The 20332-nt window shown below is 38.2% G+C and overlaps 1 protein-coding gene and 1 long non-coding RNA gene across 6 annotated transcripts; both read left to right on the top strand.

Annotated features, from left to right (window-relative positions):
• The first annotated feature begins 6243 nt into the window (after positions 1–6243).
• LOC148699404 (poly(A) RNA polymerase protein 1-like) lies at positions 6244–9000 on the top strand. Of its 5 annotated transcripts, none has more exons than XM_088699921.1 (5): positions 6244–6422; positions 6542–6610; positions 6776–6964; positions 7514–7690; positions 8666–9000. In XM_088699921.1, the coding sequence occupies exons 2-5, from the start codon at positions 6592–6594 to the stop codon at positions 8806–8808; spliced, it is 528 nt and encodes a 175-aa protein (XP_088556047.1). In that variant the 5' UTR covers positions 6244–6422; positions 6542–6591; the 3' UTR covers positions 8809–9000. The 5 variants fall into 5 exon arrangements, with proteins under 5 accessions (XP_088556047.1, XP_088556049.1, XP_088556045.1 ...); XM_088699923.1 differs by having other exon boundaries at positions 6244–6426; XM_088699919.1 differs by having other exon boundaries at positions 6247–6422; positions 6507–6610.
• A 4488-nt stretch (positions 9001–13488) lies between these two features.
• LOC148699403 (uncharacterized) lies at positions 13489–20079 on the top strand. The gene is made up of 5 exons (XR_015966489.1): positions 13489–14256; positions 17599–17644; positions 18696–18802; positions 19226–19327; positions 19420–20079. It is a non-coding gene; the product is annotated as an uncharacterized LOC148699403 (long non-coding RNA).
• The last annotated feature ends 253 nt before the right edge of the window (positions 20080–20332 follow it).

The following is a 20332-nucleotide window of genomic DNA, read 5'->3' as shown; positions in this document are numbered from 1 at the left end:
TTGAAATAATAGTTTACGATCAATATTTTTCTGCTACACCCAAGCAAATCTTTAATTATAATCCATATGATTACAAAGTAAAGCTTCTAAAAACAAAAAGTAGTCATTATCTTGAATACTAGATGATTCAAAGCTCCAAAATATTCTGAAACTAAACACTTTCGAATACTAATGTTTTAGCACGTTCAATCACAAAGTCTCATTAACTCATTGTCACCAAAAGAAGCCTTCAAAAGAAATGTATAAATTGAATTAGTATCCCATTTAGGAACACCAACACCAGTTCGCATGAATCCAACATAAGTAAGTGATCCCAAGAGGTTTACATTGTACACTCAATTATTAGGGAAAAAAAAAAAAAAAGTGGAATACCAATCCAATTGAGTTAGTATCACCATTCATCAATATGCATAAACAAAAGGTTACATTCCATGATTTTCACACACCCATATGCATAAATTGAATTATTATCACCAATAACTCCAAAGTAAAAAACAAAAATAAATGGGTAAATGGATACCTGTTATAACCGCGGATAATACTCATAATTGATAGATACCCATTATAACCACGGGTAATACCCATAACCGTCCATTTAAATTTCATGGATAAACGGTTATACTCATAACCGTTTGTTCGTCTAAACGGTTACCCATAACCGTAACCTTGAACTTTAAATGGATGGGTAACCGCAGTTACCCAAACCTATGGGTATTTTGCCCATCCCTACCCCTGCAAGCTGCTACTGAGCAATCACATTTAGGCCCATTTAGTGGGTTGGATGAGATTGGGCCTTAGAAATGATATTGGTTTGGCATGAATTGGTTAGGCCGCATTTTCTAAGGTGAAGACCAAGTTTTGCTGTCCATTTGTGCGGACAAACTATAGTCCATTGGATTTAATCTCAACTTTTGTAAACCAACCAATCAAACAGAACTTACAGTGAAGCTAGTTCAAAAATGCACTGTCATTAGAACCCATTAGACAATTCGACAACAATATTTCTTTTTCAACTAAAAATGTCCCTCATTTCATAAATGTGTCATCTCCTCCGCCCAAAACTCCCCTACGAACAATTTCAAAAAAAAAAAAAAAATTATCAATGGACTTCCACACTCGTTTGAAACTTGTCGCAATTATTTAGTGTTTGTCATCTTTGGAGCTATGAAATCCCGTTTCTGGATTTCACTATTTAAATTTATGTATTTGGTGTTATTATTATCAATGCATTTATATTTGCAGAGCATGAATTTATTTTAGTAAAAGGGCGAAAACGCTCTTAATGGACTAAACGGAATTTTAAGGACGTATTTGAGGTGCATATATTTTCCTACTTTTCTTTACGTATTTGGATAATACTCATCAATACGAGCGCGTTAGTGCATACGGAATGTAATTTGCAATTATAACGAATAAAATATAAATGAACAAAGGCTAGGGGTAAAATGGTAATTTTAGTACCATTTGCTGGAAGGCTCCAGAAAATTTTTTCAAGAAGGGGAGGAGGAGGGGGGCTGTTCTTGTTTCCGTTTTGGCTCCCCAAAACACAAATCTTATACCTCTTTCATTTAATTACCGATTTTGACCAACCTTGTATCTAAACTCAAGTCCTCGTCGAGCCCATCACATTTGTCACCTCAATTTTGCCAAAAACCACCAAACAAGCCAGAAGTTCGTAGCTTTGTTCACAGGGAGACTTATCAGTGTTCCTCCATGGCAGCCCGAGCTGGTTCTTCTTCTGCTTAGGAAGACCCATTTCTAGAAAACAAGGAAGAATTATTTTGCGGAGCTGAATCAGGTTGGTCGAGGCACCAACATCTTGCGATCACCTTGCTTCCCTGTCCTCTGATCTTACTCACATTCCCACTTCCGATATTGCCTACTGTTTGGGTTAATATTTAACTTTAGGCTTAGAGGAGAGAAAGCCCAAAAGAGTTCAATAAGAAGAGTTTCTACCTAGAGCCCAGCACCAAGTCCAGACCGTCAATCTCAAGACCAATTGGTGCTCACCCATTAATGCAAAGGCTAAGTGCTTATAAGAGAAGTGACAACTGATGAAAATCAACCTACTCTCAGCCCAAAAGTACTTTTTAGTGGCAATACATGTAAAATATTGATGAGTCACTACCCTTCAATTGCTTTCGGGCAAGAATAAAGCTACAGGTAGTCGGGCTAATTCGTCTAGAAAAGGTGGAAGAGGGTCCAAAGACAAGGACACTCAACTAATCAAACAAACAAATATACAATTTGCTTCTCAGTCAAGCAAATACCCAAAAAGCCGTGCTTTGTCCAGACTCTGCACCCTTTTAGCTTTAGATTTCCTTAGAAAGACATCATTTGTCTATGTAAAAGCTCTGCTACCTTTTCCTAAATGTTCTAGTATCAAATCTCCCATGTATAAACTCTTTTCCAGTCATCCCCTTTAACATACAATCCTTTCATAACTGCCAAGAGAAAAGACCGCAAGACGTTTAACCTTGCCCGACTTTCTTCATTTTGTCTTTCAATTAATAGATCTAGTGTTATAATGCATTCCCCAGTTTATATTCAAGTTGTTTCTAGTCTTTTGATGAATCAAAACCCCATTAGTTCTCAGATCTGGTTCATTTAATGGTTTTATCATCATAGGAAGATTGAAATAGATTAAACTGATGACTTAATCAGATCTGGACCTTCACCCTTTAAGCATACAAGATAACGAACTAAAAGTCCTTGGTCTCAAGGCATAGAAAAGAACTTAATGTGGACTTAACCCATCCACGACAATCCTTTGATAACAAGAAGTCAGAATAACTTGGGGTGCAAGTAATCGACTTAAATACATTTCTTCTACGTTTGTCATATAGAAGATGGCAGTGGCATGTCTACGCACTCGGTTAGTTTTGATTGTGAGTCTCAAGGCCTACACCTAAGGCCCCACAAAGACACCTTTCAACACTAATTTTGTCCTCCTCTTGCAGCATCCCGACAAGCAGGAGGCCGACAAACAACCAAAGTGCCAACTCCTCGGGTAGCTGTGTGCTCGAGACAGGGACCCTTCCCAGTAAAATTCATGTCCGAACACCTACAATAGAAATAGAAAGACATGATGCCGCGTCAAATATACCAATTGCTGTCTTAAAGCCATGCCTGACTTTGTCAGTGGACAAGGCCATAAGGGAAGAAAGCATGCTCGAACAGGTACATGTTCTTCTCCCCATCCATTGTCTTTTCAATCGATTTAAGTATTTCTAAATTTGAACAAGCCTGGAGATATGCATGCCAATCTTCCTCGTAGATTAATATTAGTTATAAAGTAAGCTAGCTATTGTATATGTGTATATGCTTGAATCATGACCACGAGGGTGAAAGCTTGGACGAATTAACGAGTGGCTAGACAATTGCAAAATGGTTGAGATAAATAATTAATTGTAGAATTATATGCTTACATTCTTAGTCCAAGAGAATACGACAGAGACGATGATTCTTAATAGACTACTTAAACCATGATCACCTGATTCACAATATATCCTCTCTATTTGACTCATAATATTATATAATTAGCATTAATTATTATCCGATAGCAAAGTTATACCCTATTGTAAGATGTGGGTTAGGCCAATCAGCTGAAGCATGTACCCTCTCTTCAATAACGGAAGAATTTTCTAGTCATCTTATTAATATTCGTTATCTTTATGTTTGTTAATAATTCATTATCGTAAACATCCGTCCAATTACTGCATGCTGATGATAAGTGCCAACGTCTTAACAAATTCAGGATAAATGAGTTTTATTCTTTTTATGTTTTATGTTTTATTGGTTGCATTTCCTTTCTTGTGTTCTACTCATAAAAGAATTATATAGCGTGCTTATGCAGTTTTGATGCAATGACATGGAACTTCATGTAGCATTAGGCAAATATTCAATAAGACATCTCCACTCTTTTCTATGTCAATGTCATGGCTGATGATTTTTGGGAAGATAGTGTAAGGGCGGGATAATTTAATGTTCTTGTATAAAGGATTCCTAAGGTTTAGACCGTGGATTTTTATATGAATTGACAAGGAAATGTGTTACGCTTTGCGATGAAGGAAAGGTAGTACAAAGAAGATAAAGACTAATGCAAAGAAGATAAAGACTAACGGTACAAATAGCGTAGTTGAAAAGAGAGTAAACTATGGGAGGGTTGTACCATTTGAGAAAGATGTAGCAGCGGTAGATTCCTCCAAGATTGAGATGATCGGCTTTAGGGTATGGCATTGTGCTCAAGTATAATTAACCAAAAGCATTCCATTAGAAGTATATATAGTGAAATCCGTCAACTAGCCCGAGTTCCTCTAGCGTACCTCTGAGCTTAGAGTGTGGTTGAGAGATTTCATGGAACTTGACGGGCTTATCGTGATAACGTGTCTCCTCAATTGACGTGTGACTCGATTCATGTACTAGTGGCACCGTATTATATTATACTTGTTTATTAAGTATGTTTTGATTTGTGCATTGAAATGTTTGTGGAATGTGGTTTGATTTGTATGATTAGCATGATGTGATGAAATGTGAGGGCTACAAGTGGACCTTTAACCCGTTGCCATGGGGTTTGTTACTTCGGAGCTTGTTTCATATTCCGTTTCATTATTTCATTTCTTGTTTTGTTGACCGTCCTAAATTTAGTACTTGTACTTTGTTTCATTTAGTTGAGCCTTTGTAAATTGTGCACTTGATTCATGTTTTGTTTCTTTGAGCCATTGATATGTTCCTTGGCCTCCGCTCGGTTCTGTTGAGTGATCCAGAATTGAGTATCTGTTGAGATTCCGTTGAGTGGTTCGGAACCCCTCGTGCTCCGCGATTCCGTTGAGTGGTCGGGAATCGTATCCACTCGGATTCCATTGAGAGGTCTGGAATCCCTTCTACTCTGCAATTCCGTTGAGTGGTCCAGAATTGTATCCTGGTTTGGATTATGTTGAGTGGTCTGGAATCCCGCTTGGTGTTTTGGTTCTGTTGAGTGGTCTGAAACTTGATGTTCTTGGATTTCGTTGAGTGGTCCGAAATCCCATTTTTCAGAGATGTAGGCTTCAGCCGAACTGTGTCTCTTTAGCCCTGCATTTCGGTGTTTTGTATGTGTTATTGATGATGTGATTGTAGAATGATGTTGGTTGTGATTGTTGGCATTATGATTAGACTTGATGATCAATATGGTTAGAGAATATGCATGTGCTTCGTCGTTTGTTCTTTGAAATATTGCATGATATGCATTGTGGTATTATGTTGAGAGAGTGATTTATATGATAATTGTTCGAGTATAGTGAAGGATGAACTACGAATGGCTTAATCCCTGTTTAGGGTACATAGACAGTCTAACAAGGAGGTTAGATGCAGCCGTAAAGCATACGGAGAATTATTATGCAGTTGGATCTTGAGTTATGCCTTGTACATATCCCGGAGGTGGGATTGGTTAGATATACAGATGCTGGTGACGTCATGTGAACCTCGTTTGAAATTGGTTTGTAATTTCTCCACTTGATTCGATAGAAAAGACGTCGTGCTTGCTTCCTTCTAGTTGCGTTCAGAGTCCTTGCTACCACAAATACACGACGTTGTACTTCCTTCCCCAAAGTCATTTTGACATTGGGTGAGTTTGTAATTTTACAAAACCCAAAATTTCCAATTTTACCAAAATGAGGTTCAAATAATGAAATTTCATTTCAAAGCATACTTCTTTTTTGATTTTGCCATTGAAATATTTTGAAAGGATGTGCAAATGCTGGCATGGAAATTTTTTTTTCAAATTTATTGAAAGGATGTGCAAATGCACAACACAAAACCTCTGAAAATATATAGAATGGATTCCAAACTTTGAGTTAGTTGGAAATGGGGTGGAAAAGGGTAGCATCGACTGGAAAACAGGGTTGAAAAGGTTGTGTTGGTCGGAAATGGGTGGAAAAGGGTCACGCCGTTTGGGGTTAGGGTTTGGGTGCCACAAATTTTTGAACAAGGAGGTCCAAAATGCTGATTGGGTTTGACAAATTAACCCATTTAATTACAAGGGCAATTATGTCATTTTAAGGTGCAGAAAAATCTTATTTCTGTTCAATTGTTGTGCATAGTATGTGCATATTCGATAAATCATATTTCTGAGAATGAGTCATTTTTGTTTATTTTCCTATATTATGCTAGTGTTCCGAGTGTGTACAATGGAAAATTCTCTCGATGTGATCAAGTGGAAGTGCGTCACCATAGTGTTGATCGAGACGACTTTGGCCGTTGGATTGGTATTGAAAAAGCAAAATAAAAAAGAAAAAAAAAAAAAAAGGGCAGGGGAGATATCCAATCCCGCTTCGGTGTTGGCGGAAGTCTCTGTTTCTCTCCCTCTCGACTCTCTGTGTGTGTCTGTCTCTGCCGCCGTGCGCTCGCAAGAGAGAGAAATGAGCGGCCATGGCGTGTTACATGTATGTATGTATGTAGAGGAAGCTGCTTTTGAGTTCTAATGAGCTCCCGAAATTTGTTGTTCATTTGTTTTTGTCATGCAGCAGAAGAATCTATCAACTTATTAGGTCGATTTTGGCAGAGTTGAATTAGGTCGATTTTCAGTTGGTTTATTACTCTTGTGGTAAAAGAATGGCATCAACCCAAAAAGGTGAGTGATTTTTTCAACTTTTTCAATGGACGAAAATTGAATTTTCATAAAAATGCTCTTCATTTTCTGTTTATTATCTGAAAAGTAGGCAACTAATCTAGTTTCTTATTCTGAAATGTGTTTGGGAGCTAGTGACTCATTCAAGTAGTTTGAATTTTATTCCAGAGCTGCGAAATGAGGCAAAGCAGCTGGAGTTTCTAGAGTTAGAGAAATACAGAATTACCCCTGTATGCATATCTAAACTTGATAATCTACTCCATGACTTGTACGCCATTCGTCGTCCAAAGTCGATTGATTATCATAATCGGAGAGATGTGATTCGTATCTTCAATGCAATCGCGAAGGAATTATATGGTAACTTTTCTTTTTTATCTTTGTTCATGTTCATGTCAGTCTCTTCCCACTGTTTGCATCCATTGCAGTTATATTTTATTAATTATTGATGACTTCTTTAGGCTATTATTTACGTTATATCAATTTGTTGGACTGCCTCAGTAGGATTGAATGGCTGGACAATCCAAATCATCTACATTTGGTACCATATACTCTTAGATTCATGGACAATTGGCATATTGATTCTGTAATACCCAGATTATTGCACTTCGTCATTTGTTTAGCATTCGTAAACTATGAAGTGGGCTTCGAATCGCATGGTTGATTGCCCCCACTTGCTTGATTTAGTGGCACAAAATGCTTTAGCAATTGAAGCACAACAACTTAGTTGTCACTTCACGCTATATTTATCAGATTTGACAGGTATTCGAAAGAGTATGTGAGAGATTAGACGGTAAGGGGACTTTATAACTTTTTCTTGGTCTATTTTCAAGTCCACCTCAATTATAATTGTTAATTGTACTTCCCTACATGTACCATTTGATATTGAACATATTTATTTCCTTTCAGGTAATTCCGACAATTCTCCTGTTGTGGAGGTATTCGGCTCTTTTGTAATGGACATGTTCAGTGTTGGAAGTGACCTAGACCTATCTGTTAATTTCGGTAACATTTCAAGAAAATTTCCACGAGAGATGAAGATCAGAACCCTGCGGAAGTTTGCTAAAAAGTTTTACTACCTTCAAAGTAATTTTTTAATGTTTGCTTCCACTGAAACTACACTCCAGTACCCTTGGATCAACACACACACACACACACACACACACACACACACACTCTTACTTTTTTTATCCAAGTCAGTTCTATGCCAACCATTTATTTGTTATGCGACCGAGTCCAGTTCAATGCGTGTACATACAAATCAGATCTTATAAGAAGCTAAGTTAGTAGGTACTCTTGATTTGTTAGGTCTCCTTCAATAATTGTGATTACCTTGACCATGGTGGTTTTAGTCACAAAGCTAACAGTCAATTCAAATACACCAACAAAACCACATAATTGTTGTTTTCACACATCTTCAGCCCTTAGATGTCTCACTATCTGCTGGATAAAAATATATATGACAAAATTGGTACTCTCTTTTACTATCTTATATGGAACATTAATTACGTAGTACAGTGTGCTATCTTCTTCACTCACTATCTAGTTAATTTCATCTAGTGAAATGATGAAATGCTTGTAGGAAACCTTAGGACCATTTATCATGTACCTTTTGGAATTAATCCATGAAAAAATTGGAGAAAAGGAGACCCGTTCTGTATTTCGTTGAGAAACCCTTATTTATGTTCAATTTTCTTCAACTTTGGTCCTATTTATTGTCAAGGCTGATTATTTAGATTTTAAAATGGTCTGTTAGAGCTTTGATTTTAGGTAAGTATAAAATTTTTTGATCACAGCCAAAATTTGAAAGGCAAACTAATTTCTCTTAAAAAAAATAATAATTGATTGGTAGATGTTTGCTTTTTGTAAATTACATCGGTCTTTATGATTGCTGATAGTATGTACAAATATCTGGATGATGGCTATTGTAATATGGACATTAAGGTAAATGCATGTTTTAATATCAGGAGTGTGAGCAACTTTTGAGTTTTGATGTCATTAAGTATGATAAAATCATATGTTCTTCTTATATTATTTTCAAATATGTTTTTTATGTTGTAGGGGGAGGGCATGTTGTTGGTGTGCAAACAATCATGAGTGCTAGGGTGCCAATTATTAAATTTATTCATTGTGGACTGGGATTCAGTGTGATTTATCAGTTGAGAACAGGTATGGCATTCAAAAATCCCAGATTCTCCACATAGTTTCTGGAATCGACGAAAGGTTTCAGAAACTGAGCTTTCTGGTAATTGAAATATATGTGCACTTCTGATCCCTTATTATTGACTGTTAGAAAAGTAGCAACTTTTTTCTTACTGTTTATCTTGCCCACCTGATAAGGTTTTAAAAAACGTTCGGCGCTAGTCGGACGGTGGGTGGGGCCTAGCCCTTAGGCGGCTAGGCGGGGTTTAGGCGGATTTATGTAAATTTATTATATATCTTGTAAATAAATGCCTATTTACACTTAAAAAAACTATATTTGTATGAATAATAGAAGAATGATAAAATGTAAAATAGAAGTAGAAGAATACACAAAGTACATCCATCCAACAAGTTCAATATTTAAAAAACAGTAAGCATATATAGGTAATGTAACACGTTATTTTTAAAAAAAGGAAGAGATATATATAGGTAATGTAAAGAATTTTAAGTACATAATTTGAAAAAAAAAGTAGATAATAATATATAATATATTTGTTTAATAATGAAGTAGGTAACATTTTTAAATATAATTCATAAGCCTAGTGCTTTCCTTTTGATGCCTTGGAATTTGATCTGACAGAGGGGATGGTTTTTGACAGAGGGCAGTGACTTTTGACACATTGGAAATTGGTAAGGCCCTTAATTTGGGGTTTCTCGTTTCCTCTCCCTTCCATTTTTCTTCGATTGCTCTGCCCGATTCCCCATCTTCTCCACCTAATTAAGTTTCTCGTTTCCTCTCCCTCCATTCTTCTTCGATTGCTTCGCCTGATTCCCCATCTCTCCGCTTAATTTCCATCTTCTTGCTCTGTATAATTTTCCAAAACCTAATCATAAGTCCAGTCAATTTCCTCAAGCACAACGAAGAAATCCTCCTTGGCGAAGAAATCTGGGCTTCCAGTCAATTCCCTCACGCTCTCAGTTTCTCTTTCATCACCATCGCAGTGTAGTGAAACAGAATATTTTAACAGAACCTCCGTGGAGGCCACTTAGCCCGGCGCCTAGCCCGCCTAGGCATTGCCTAATACCCTTGCCAATTTCTTGAACGTTTTTGAAATAATCACGGCGGCAGCCCGACGCCCAGCGCCTAGGCGTAGCCTAGGTGGTCGCCCGGACCACGTTTTAGAACACTGTTTACATCTAATGTTTCTCTTTTTTTATATCTAAGTCTAAGTTGATACATAAGATTTTCTTTACACCTTGAAATTCAGGTTTTAGCCTCTCACTATAAGTTAAAAAAAATTAGAAATTTATAGCTAAACATTTATATATATGAGTATTAAGTTAATGAGTCCTACAATGAAGCTCTGGGAGAGGGTAATTGAGCATAGACTGAAGCAAGAGACAAGGGTCGTAGAGAATCAATTCGGATCATGCCAGGGTGCTTGACAGTGGAGGCAATCTATCTCTTGCGAAGATCGTTGTAACGATATAGAGATACAAAAAAGGATTTGCACATGGTCTTTATAGATTTGGAAAATGCATATGATAGCGTCCCAAGGGGAATTCTTTGTAGGATTTTAGAGAAGAAAAGAGAACAAGCAGCATATATCCAACCACAAGGATATGTATGATGGAGCAAGGGCTGAAGTAAGAACTCATGAAGGTCAAACTGAAAGCTTTTCCATAACCATAGGGTTACACCAAACCTTAACTTTAAGTCCTTACCTTTTTGCTTTGGTAATGCATGAGTTAACGAGACATATTCAAGATGAAATCCCTTAGCGTATGCTTTTCGCAGATATAGTGTTGATGGATGAAACACATGATGAAGTAAATGCGATGCTTAATCTTTGGCGGGAAGTGTTGGAATCTAAAGGTTTTCACCTTAGTAAGTCAAGGACATAGTATTTTCAGTGCAAGTTCAGTGGGAATGGGTGCCCAAATGAGATAGGGGATAGGGGTGAGGATTGGAGATCAGGAAGTACCAAAGAGTGAATGTTTTCGTTATCTTGGATTGTCTTGTAAAATAACGGAGAATTAGATGGAAATCTCAACCATAAAATACAAGTTGTATGGATGAAGTGGGAGAGTGTATGAGGTGTGTTTGGGAGATGAAGTATAAACTTTTGTCATTTCAAGTGGATGTACTAAAATAACAAACTTGGTCGAAATGTAAAGAAGGCAGGGAAGTCCTTTGGAGAAGGACCTTGAGTTTTTGAGGGAATGAAAGATACTTGTGTTATGTACTGATATGAAAAATGTTATTTAGAAGTAAGAAATTCAGAATGCTAAGGCTAAAAGGAATATTGTTTATCGGTTTAAACTTTTACTAAAAATATGTAGGAGTGCACAACCCAAGAGGTTTATTGAATGTACAATCCATTTTACTTGAGTGTGCACTAATGAATGTCTGAGTCCAAAATAGGTAGAACCCTGGAAAACAAACAAATCCCTCCTTTCTTTGACAAGAAATAGGCTTCTACTGTATACCTTAACCTACCGCACCCTAGTTCAAATCCATTTCTTCATGCTATATCCACTGCTTAGGTAGGGCACTATCACACTTATTTCCCCTTATTGTTATATCTTCCACAACAACAACAACAACAACAAAGTCTTTTCCCACTAAGTGAGGTCGGCTGTATGAATCCTAGAACGCCATTGCACTCAGTTCTGTGCCACATCTTCCGTTAGATCCAAACACTCTAAGTCTTTTCTTAAGAGTCTCTTCCAAAGTCTTCCTAGGTCTTCCTCTACCCCTTCGGCCTTGAACCTCTGTCCCGTAATCGCATATTCTAACTGGAGCATCAGTAGGCCTTCGTTTCACATGTCCAAACCACCGTAACCGATTTTCTAAAGCTCAAATCTCCATCTCACTAACTACACCTGCACACGAGTCGGAACCACCTAAAGTGGTTTGTACGACAGGACTGGGTGTAAAATAAGTACGCTCAAGTGCTACGATCACGTGAAGACTGGGCGAATAATCGCGGGTCACCTACGGGTCGGAACCACCTAAAGTGGTCTGTACGACAGGACTGTGCACCTAACTTGGATCCAAGATGAGCGTGTGGTGCGGGAGGTGAACATCACGTGAACTACTGTGCCCAACTCTGGACAGGAGCACTAACACCGGGGGTGCAAGTTATGAGCTCTCTATGCATCTCAAATCACTACTAAACATAAACATAAATATAAACCATAACTTACGTGGCACTTACCTGTGCGTCCGCAGTACCAAACATATATATATATATATATATATATATATATATATATATATGCAACTAATAATGCATAATTAAACGGGCAAACATAATGCATGGCATATAAAACATATAAACGTTTCATTTCACCTTTTGAGAAAAACACAAGTATATAGGTATATACGGAAAACCAAAAGCCCACTCACTGGTATGTAGAAGGGTCGTAACCCCCTGGCCTCGAGTGACCGCGCTCGTCCTCGGGATAGGTCTCACCTATATGCGAAACAACTATAAAAACATAAATTTTAAAGCACATAACCAACATTACGAAATAACTTCTCATACAATGCTCAAATGGGGTGTATGAATACACCAACGTGATCTACTCAACCTCACAAACATCCCCATACTTTTAAAATAATTTTCTTGACACGGCACGTGCCCCCACGGGCCGGCCAAGGCACGGCCACACGCGTCGCCCACGCGCAGGCACGTGCCTAGCACACTGACGGCGTCAGTTAATGCCGTCAGGAATATTCCGTTAAGTCTAATTGATTCCATTAACGCCATTAGGAATATTCCGTCCAAACTGACGGAATATTCCGTCATCTTCTCCGGCCAACCTCCGGCGCCGGAAAACCAGGAAAAACTCCAAACTTCATATCTCACTCGTTTTTCATCCAAATTTCACAAAATTGGTACCAAAATGAAGCTTACAACAAGAGGAACAAATTCATACCACTTTCAAGCACTAAAACCACCGGAATCTCGCCAGGAAAACACCACCAACTCCGGCTAAACCTGAAACTCACGATCTTAATGTCCAAAACCTTCAAACAAACCACCCCAAGCCTCCTAAGGACCTCACCAAGCTTCCTACAAGCTTGAAATTCCCAAAAACACAAGAATTAACGTGTGCATGAACAGTACCTCGAATTACACTTCTCGGGTTCGACGTGAAAATGAAGGTTCCCTTACCTGAAATGGGTATGGTTGAACTCCTAAGGACCTCACAAGCACAAATATGTAGTTTGTTTCCTCAATCCGTGAAGATTTCAAGGGTTTTGGGTGTTGTCTGTACGAAGAAGATAGGAAAGGGATAGAGAGAGGGACTCGGGACAGGGCAGAGAGAGAGAGAATTGAGTGTGGTGTGTGTATGGTCCAAAATCAACCAATCAAAACCCAAAAACAACCACACAACGAAACAACCATACTAGGGGCAAAACCGTCATTTCACCCCTACGGTATGAAAAGTCCGGGACGGGCTGTCACACCAAGTCCTAAAATTATTGAATTTTATCCCTCGACACTATGAAATTACGAAAAACCCCCTACATGCTAAATCAAAATCCTTAGTGGACCTCTAAACTCTTTTCACCTTCTATCTATTTTTTTGTCTTATTTAAGTAGTACTCGTCATCACGAACACGTGAGCATGAACGGGACATTAAGTAGACGTGTATTGAATAATTTGTGCATGTTTCAAGTTGAGTGGAAAAAATTGTAACTTTGCACCCTCAGGAATCCACAACTTGTTTTTCGAGACATCAGCGGACTGTCAGCAAGCTACATATTTTGGTATTGTTGGTTTGCTAGTTGGAATTGTTAAGCAAGTGGGCAAGTTGCCCATTCATCTTTAACCATGTTCTGATTAGGCCTAGTGCCTAATTAATATATTGTTTGGGTCTAGCCCAAACCTACACACACACACAACCCACAACCCACAACCCACAACACACACTCATCTAACTTCCCCCAGCCTCACCTCTCCACACGCTCTCTCTTTTCCTCTCACTATAGCTGCTCTCTGTGAAGCTGGGAGGCGCCGAGACCATACCGCCACCACCCACCAATTCGACTCACCGAACCACCATCATTTTCGTCCTTGACTCACCAAGAGTAAATCAACAAATTTGAGCTCCAAAGTCAGTTCGACGAGCTTCGTCTCGACTCCAATTTCTCCGACGAGCTTTCGTGGCGAATCCGACCGCGACTGACCATGAGAGTGGTCTTAATCGAATTGTCATCACCTCAGGTAACCTTTGGACCTATTGCATGTGAAGTTTGGCTTCACATTCGTCAATTTCGAACTAAGAAATTACCGTTTTCTGTTTCGGCAAGTTTCAGAAATTTTCGACGAGATTACGGCCTAATCTCGTCGAGTTGGACAAATTTCACAGAACAAATCGACTCGCCATAGCCCCATGACTCAACTTCGAGCCTTACATGCACGGATCTGCCTCGTCAAAATCCAAGAACCTCCACTTGGAGCCAATTTCCGGCCAGCGTTCGGCCTAGAAATAGGTATAATCTCATTCCTCGTCTCTTGCTTCATTTTGATATATGGCACGTGAAAATTGGTTGAGATTTGACGAAGACAACGATGGACGGAAATGCCAGTGACCTGTCTCATCGAAGAAGACAATGATATATTTCGACAATTTTAACGGAAAATTCCTGGCGGCGTCAACTTCTTCTTTAGGAATGAGGTATATTCCATTAACTTTAACTCTGCAGTCACCGTTAGCTGTGACTGAATATTCCTCTTTAGGTAATGGAATATTCCTTCTAGCACCAGAATATTCCTTCTCCAGCGCGTGCCGGTACATTTTGGCATGTGGCGACTACAACCAGTGCGTGGCGGCACGTGACGTCATGCAAACCCCATTCCAATCCCCTTCAATTTCTGAAAGAAGCAAACAAGGGGAAACATTAGGTTCTTTACGTTATTGTTTGTTAGTGTAACGATTAGTGTGGTAATTTCTCATTTAGGAAAAACTTACCCTGAGGTCAAGCTAAGCAAGGTAGCTATGACCTGCAACGTACCTGTGAGTGGGCTTTGCTTTCACATTATTATAATATGTGTTTTCATAAATGTTTAGTGATTGTGTGACATGCCATGTTTCACTTTAGAAAATAATGTCTTATACCTTATTATTTATTATTATTTTGTGATTTGAATTGTGGCATGTTCATACTGGTACTTTATCTGCTCATCATGATTCACATGCATCGTTACGTTCACTTTGGATCAATGTTTTAAAAGGTTCAACTCAGGGCACGCCTAGGCGTCCTCTGAGGCTAAGCGTGAGGGTTGCCGCCTCTGTTTTGAGGGAGTGGGTGGAAGGCGTCGCGCAGAGCCGCCTAGGTGCGCCTCATGGTTTTTTTTTTTTTTTTTTGTCAAACTCCCAAACCCAAATTTTTGGTAGGGTTTTAATTGCTTCACACCTCTTCCTTGCACAATCGCCTCTCTACCTTTTCTTTTTTTTTTTCCTGATTTTTTTTTTATATAATCGATGTGTGTGTTGTCTGCGTGCGTTGTTATTTGTGTGCTCATTGTGCTTTTCATCCTTTATTATATACATATATATATATATATATATATATATATAAAATAAAACATATGTATGTATATGTGTGTGTATATATATTTATAATGGATGTGTGTGCTCAGGTGATTACTGATTAATAATCTTCTTTTATTTTAATATAATATATGTGTACGCTCAATGTATATATTAAAAAATTTAAGTCCCGTGAGGCTTCGCCTCACATCTCAAGCCTAGGCCGGGCTATTCCTCGGATGCGTTGCCCACGCCTCACGCTTTTAATACATTGCGTTGGATCCAGAATAGATGCTAGCATGTCCCTAGATTGTACTAGGCAACTACTACCCGTATGTGAGCGCTTAGCGCCAGCTTCACCATATTGTAGTACTAGATTGTGACTTATACAGCCAGCCTGTTCATGTAGTTACCATTTACATGACTTCTGTGCTTACATGATTTTGATGAGCTTATTATTGCTTATTATTTCAGTACCCGTATCCTTGATACATTACTGTTATCTGGGTACTTTGTTGTTATACGTACAAGTAATACAAGTTTTGGAAATTATACATGTTTTACAATGAGGGGTTACTAACGAAAACAACTGTTTTACAAACCTTTACTTTTTGGCCTACGCACCTTCATTTTTTGCCCCTCAAGGGCTTAGTGGCGGTGATTTTGTGGCGACAAGGATTACTAGCAAACATTGATATTCACTGCTGATATTGTAGGATGTTATTTCCTTTCTGTATAAATATCCACAATTTTAGGATGAGAATATTCCTTACTTTTGGGTGGAAGGTGTAGGGATTGGTGTATGTGCTTTCTTGTGGGAGGATAAGGAGGATATAGTTTTGTGGGATGCAAAGGGGTTGCTGAATCTTTCCTGGGTAAGTTTTTAGCTTCAGTTACCATAAAGGGCAGAATGGTGTGGAGTGCTGGATGTCAAGGGTAAACGACCCTAGAAGGGCATGGAAAAAAAGTGGATACAACCAGGGTTTGCGATTTTAAAACAATCATGTTATTGTCTCAATTATAGACAGAGGTAGTTTTGGGTGGGGAATTTGCTAAAGAGAGATGAGTTATTTCTTGAGAAGTAGTCGTGTAGGGTTCAGGATGAAAGAGATTCCCAAGGGTTTTTTTTTTTCATCAGGATCCAATAAGGGATGCATGTAAATTGTTGGGATGTTCTAATATTTTTACTCGGGTCTCAAGCAAAGTCCATGGAAACATATATTACAAGGCATCAACTCAATTTCTGCAGTCTGTCAACTTTTGTGGTGGGTAATGGGGAAAGGACTTTAAGTGATTTGGATGTTGGGGAGCTTTTGTCCTTACCATCTCGTCTGTAGTATATAGCGCTGGGTTACACCTAGATATGACTAAAGAAGGCAGATGGAGTCACGGAGTTTTCTTGCGTACCATACTCGAGCATTTGATGGTCAGCCGTTCCCTTCCTCAATTCATTCCTTGTTCGGTAATATATAAGCGTGGTGTGGATGCTAGCTTGGGTTATTGCTCATGGAAACGTAAATACAAGTGATGTGCTTGAGGGAAACTTGTTTGTCTTTCCGCCAAATGGTGTTAATGTGCAAAGGAGGGGCTGAGAGTTTGAATCATATGTTCTTGCACTGTCTGGTAACATTGACTCTTTGGCTAAAGCTTGTTTAGGAAGACAGCTGTGTGTGGGTCCTTGTAGGTGAACGTATTATGTTGTTACCTGAGAAGCAAAATTTGGTAGGAGGAAGAAGGGCCTGGTGGTTGGGAGGAGTGCAGTGTTGGCATCTTTTGGATCATTTGGATGCTGAGAAACAAATACAGTTGTTTAGAATATGAGGGGCGAGGAAAAGGAGCTGGACTACTTGATGCAAAGTTTTCGCTTTGGGCAGGCACTATGGCCTTCAACTTCTTCAGAGTTTAGGATAATTCTTTTTTTATGCGGTTTTTTCTGATTGGAATGTTTCTTTTCTTAAGCACTATTTTACTTCTAATCGTATGTCAGATATTTCTATTTCTTGCTGTATTCGGTCATGTTAATAATATAAGCTGGTTTTCAGCTCTTGAGGCTCAATGGAATATCTTGTCCGCTATATTGCACGACTTTTTCTGTTTAATGAAATTTTTTTTCTTATCAAAGGAAATTTGTTTACCGTCCTTTATCTCAACTATTTATTTTATTTAATTTATTTATTTATTATTTTAATTTACACTTTTACTAGAATCAGTATCTAGTTATGTCTTTCTGAAGGCAGGTTCATAAAATATCCATTTACGTTTTATTTTTGTTTAACATTTATTTTGTTTAAATTTCTTGCAGACTCGAGATCCGCCAATAATACCTCCGTTATCTACTTTGTTTGAAGGTGAATACTCAGTAAAAGTTATAATGATAGAATGAAACAAGTTATTTTGTCCAACTCTTGGACTGATATCTTTTAGAAATTTTTTTCGGAGATTGGAGAAAGATTCTTCCTTCAAATACTAGAACTTCTTTGTCTCATATCCTCATCAGTAATAACAAAGATTTTATTACTGAAAATCAATTGGGTCCTGCCTAGTAATTGTTTTCTAAGTAGCTTGTAGTAGTTACAACCTCTTTTTTTGGCTAATAAATTTGGCTGTACACTCAAAATGAAATATAGAGGTGTGGCAACAAGGATTTTGTTCTTCCCTTATACGAACGAAGAACTGTAAGTAGTGGCACCATAGGTACAAAACCTACAATGAAAATAACTATAATTTTTATTATCATGTTTGGTGACGATAATATTTTGAGTATTTCCCGTTTCAGGTTAAAATATAATTAAGAGGTGATATAAGAAGAGAAAATAGAATGGGTTAGGGGATTTGTAACATAAGATGGGATGAGAAAGTCAAAAGCAGAGGAGGGTTTGGCATAAAAATTCATGCGTTTGGTTTTATTAGGGGAAAAAGGGTGAGACAAATGCTGCGTTAAAGTTTTGAATGTTCGTTTTGAAAGCTGTCTTAGAATATAAAGTAATTGTTGGGCTTAAGATTTTGGGAAAGTGGTGAATCATGGAACCTTAGGATCAAATCAGAACAGGAGTTTCTAAGTTTGAATCACTGTAATTGCAACCACCAAATGTTAGGTTGAATGTCATGTTCATCCCTATTAGTAGCAAGAAACCCACATGTGGTGACGCTGAACTTTATCACATGAAGCCAACAACCGTAGTCAAATGAATCTAAATACTATAGCAAAAGATTCACTAGTAAGTTAATCATGCTTTAGTGTTTTCCGGAGACCCGAACATAAAACTTGTTCTTCCCCATTTGCTTGTTTCAGTATAGTCTTATCATCATCTTTCTCTGGTTTCAAGACTTAAAAACTCATTGGGAGGATTTTCTGTTCACTTCGTTTTTGACAGTTTAGTTTTCTTTTGCATGTTACAGATGGAACGGATCCAGTAATTGTGGTCAAGAGAGTGAAGAATTATTTGGAGTTAGGAAAAAGCAATAAGGAATCCCTGGCAGATCTTTTTGTGACCCTGTTAGTCATGGTATGTTCTGTACTTTTTAACTTGCGGACAAGTTGATGTGTAGAAAAAAGCTGGATTTATAGTGCCAATTTTATTGCTGAGGCAAATCATGATGGTCATACAATAAAGGCCTTGTTTAATGTCCGTGATTTGGATGGATTGGAGAAGTCACTACATTCAATGCATGTAGTACGGAAAAAATGGATGCAACCTTGGAATTTTGCCCAAGTTGAAGGTAGAAGATGGATTAGGCATGAAGAAAACTTATCCCTCAAATCCCCACAAAAATGGTAAGGTTGAGAGGGATTATTTCCTTCATGACTAACCTTCAACTTTGGACAAATCTAGTGAGTTGTCCTATCGTCCCAATCCTAGGCACCGGACAAGTCCTAAGATGATTTGTTCTCTGAATTGAAGTTTGTACTGGTGCTTGCTACTATGCAGATGGCATCTGTTGAAAATCTTTGGCAGAAGGGTCTATGTGCAAGCCTGTATGAAGGATGTTGGACTTCAATATTATCGGATACGCAGTATAATGCTATTAGTGTAACTTCACATGCCTCATCTCCTTTGAAACCAAATCTAGACTATGTTGTTGCCCGCATTGTTGAATGTGTATTAACTACATTTTCTGACAGGTTGAAGATTTCGCAGATCGCTCTCAAAATGTTGCAAGGGCAGTAGGAAGAGAACAATTTAAAGAGATTTATGGGTGTATTCATTCTTCTCTTAGTCACCTTTTAGCCTTTTGTAACGACCAGACCCAAGGACACAAGTTACTGGATCTTTTGTTCAGCGCGGACTTAGTAACTATTCCACGGCATATTGATACTGAAAGTAATGAAGAAATTGAAGCTAACATTTCTCTTCCTCTAAACGGTCACCTGACAAAAAGGAGGCGGGTAAAATAAAGGATGGGCAGAAGGACTCGAAGAGGAAGGTTGTATTGGAAAACAGCAAGCCCAAGGTTGGGGAACAGCGGAGTGAGCAGGAAGTAGGCAAGGAAAACAAGAAGCCGATGGCTGGTATGGAAGACGACAAGTAGATGGTTGGATGTAATTGATCTCTCACATACCCCGCTAATTTCTTATCACCTCGGAACCAAATATGGCATATTTGGTTGTCATATATTGTATCATTAGTGTATTGTATCATGTTAGAAAGTCGAAAGGGTTGACTTTTTAGTGCAGGATTTTATTTGCTGCTTTGTTTGTGTTTACCATGTTTAATTAATGTAAACAAACTTGTGTTCATAAAGAATCATGAGAGATTTATTATCAGCAAGTTAGACATTATGATTATGCATCCCATGCAACTCATTTGTTAAGACAATAATGGATTTGCAGGATTTACAAGTTATTATTCGAACTGAAAACTACTTGGATATCTGAGATGTACAAAGGAACCCGATTCGTTAGATAAAACTGAGTGAAAACTGTTTACGGCTGATCCTGGTTCTCCACCGAACAATTCTCCGAGGGGAAAACTAATGGAAACACCCTAGAAAACTTTCATTTATCCTTTAGGACAAATAATTTTAAAAATGGCAAC

The sequence above is a fragment of the Pyrus communis genome, chromosome 1 (genome assembly GCF_041283825.1).
Source record: "Pyrus communis isolate YQ-2024b chromosome 1, ASM4128382v1, whole genome shotgun sequence".
Lineage (NCBI taxonomy): Eukaryota > Viridiplantae > Streptophyta > Magnoliopsida > Rosales > Rosaceae > Pyrus > Pyrus communis.
This window is presented reverse-complemented; position numbering and strand designations above follow the sequence as displayed.

Excerpts from the sequence above, each read along its gene's own strand:
- LOC148699404 (XM_088699921.1), top strand. Across the intron at positions 6,965-7,513 it reads AATCGCGAAGGAATTATATG|GTAATTCCGACAATTCTCCT; the intron begins GTAACTTTTCTT and ends ATTTCCTTTCAG. Across the intron at positions 7,691-8,665 it reads AAAGTTTTACTACCTTCAAA|GGGGAGGGCATGTTGTTGGT; the intron begins GTAATTTTTTAA and ends TTTATGTTGTAG.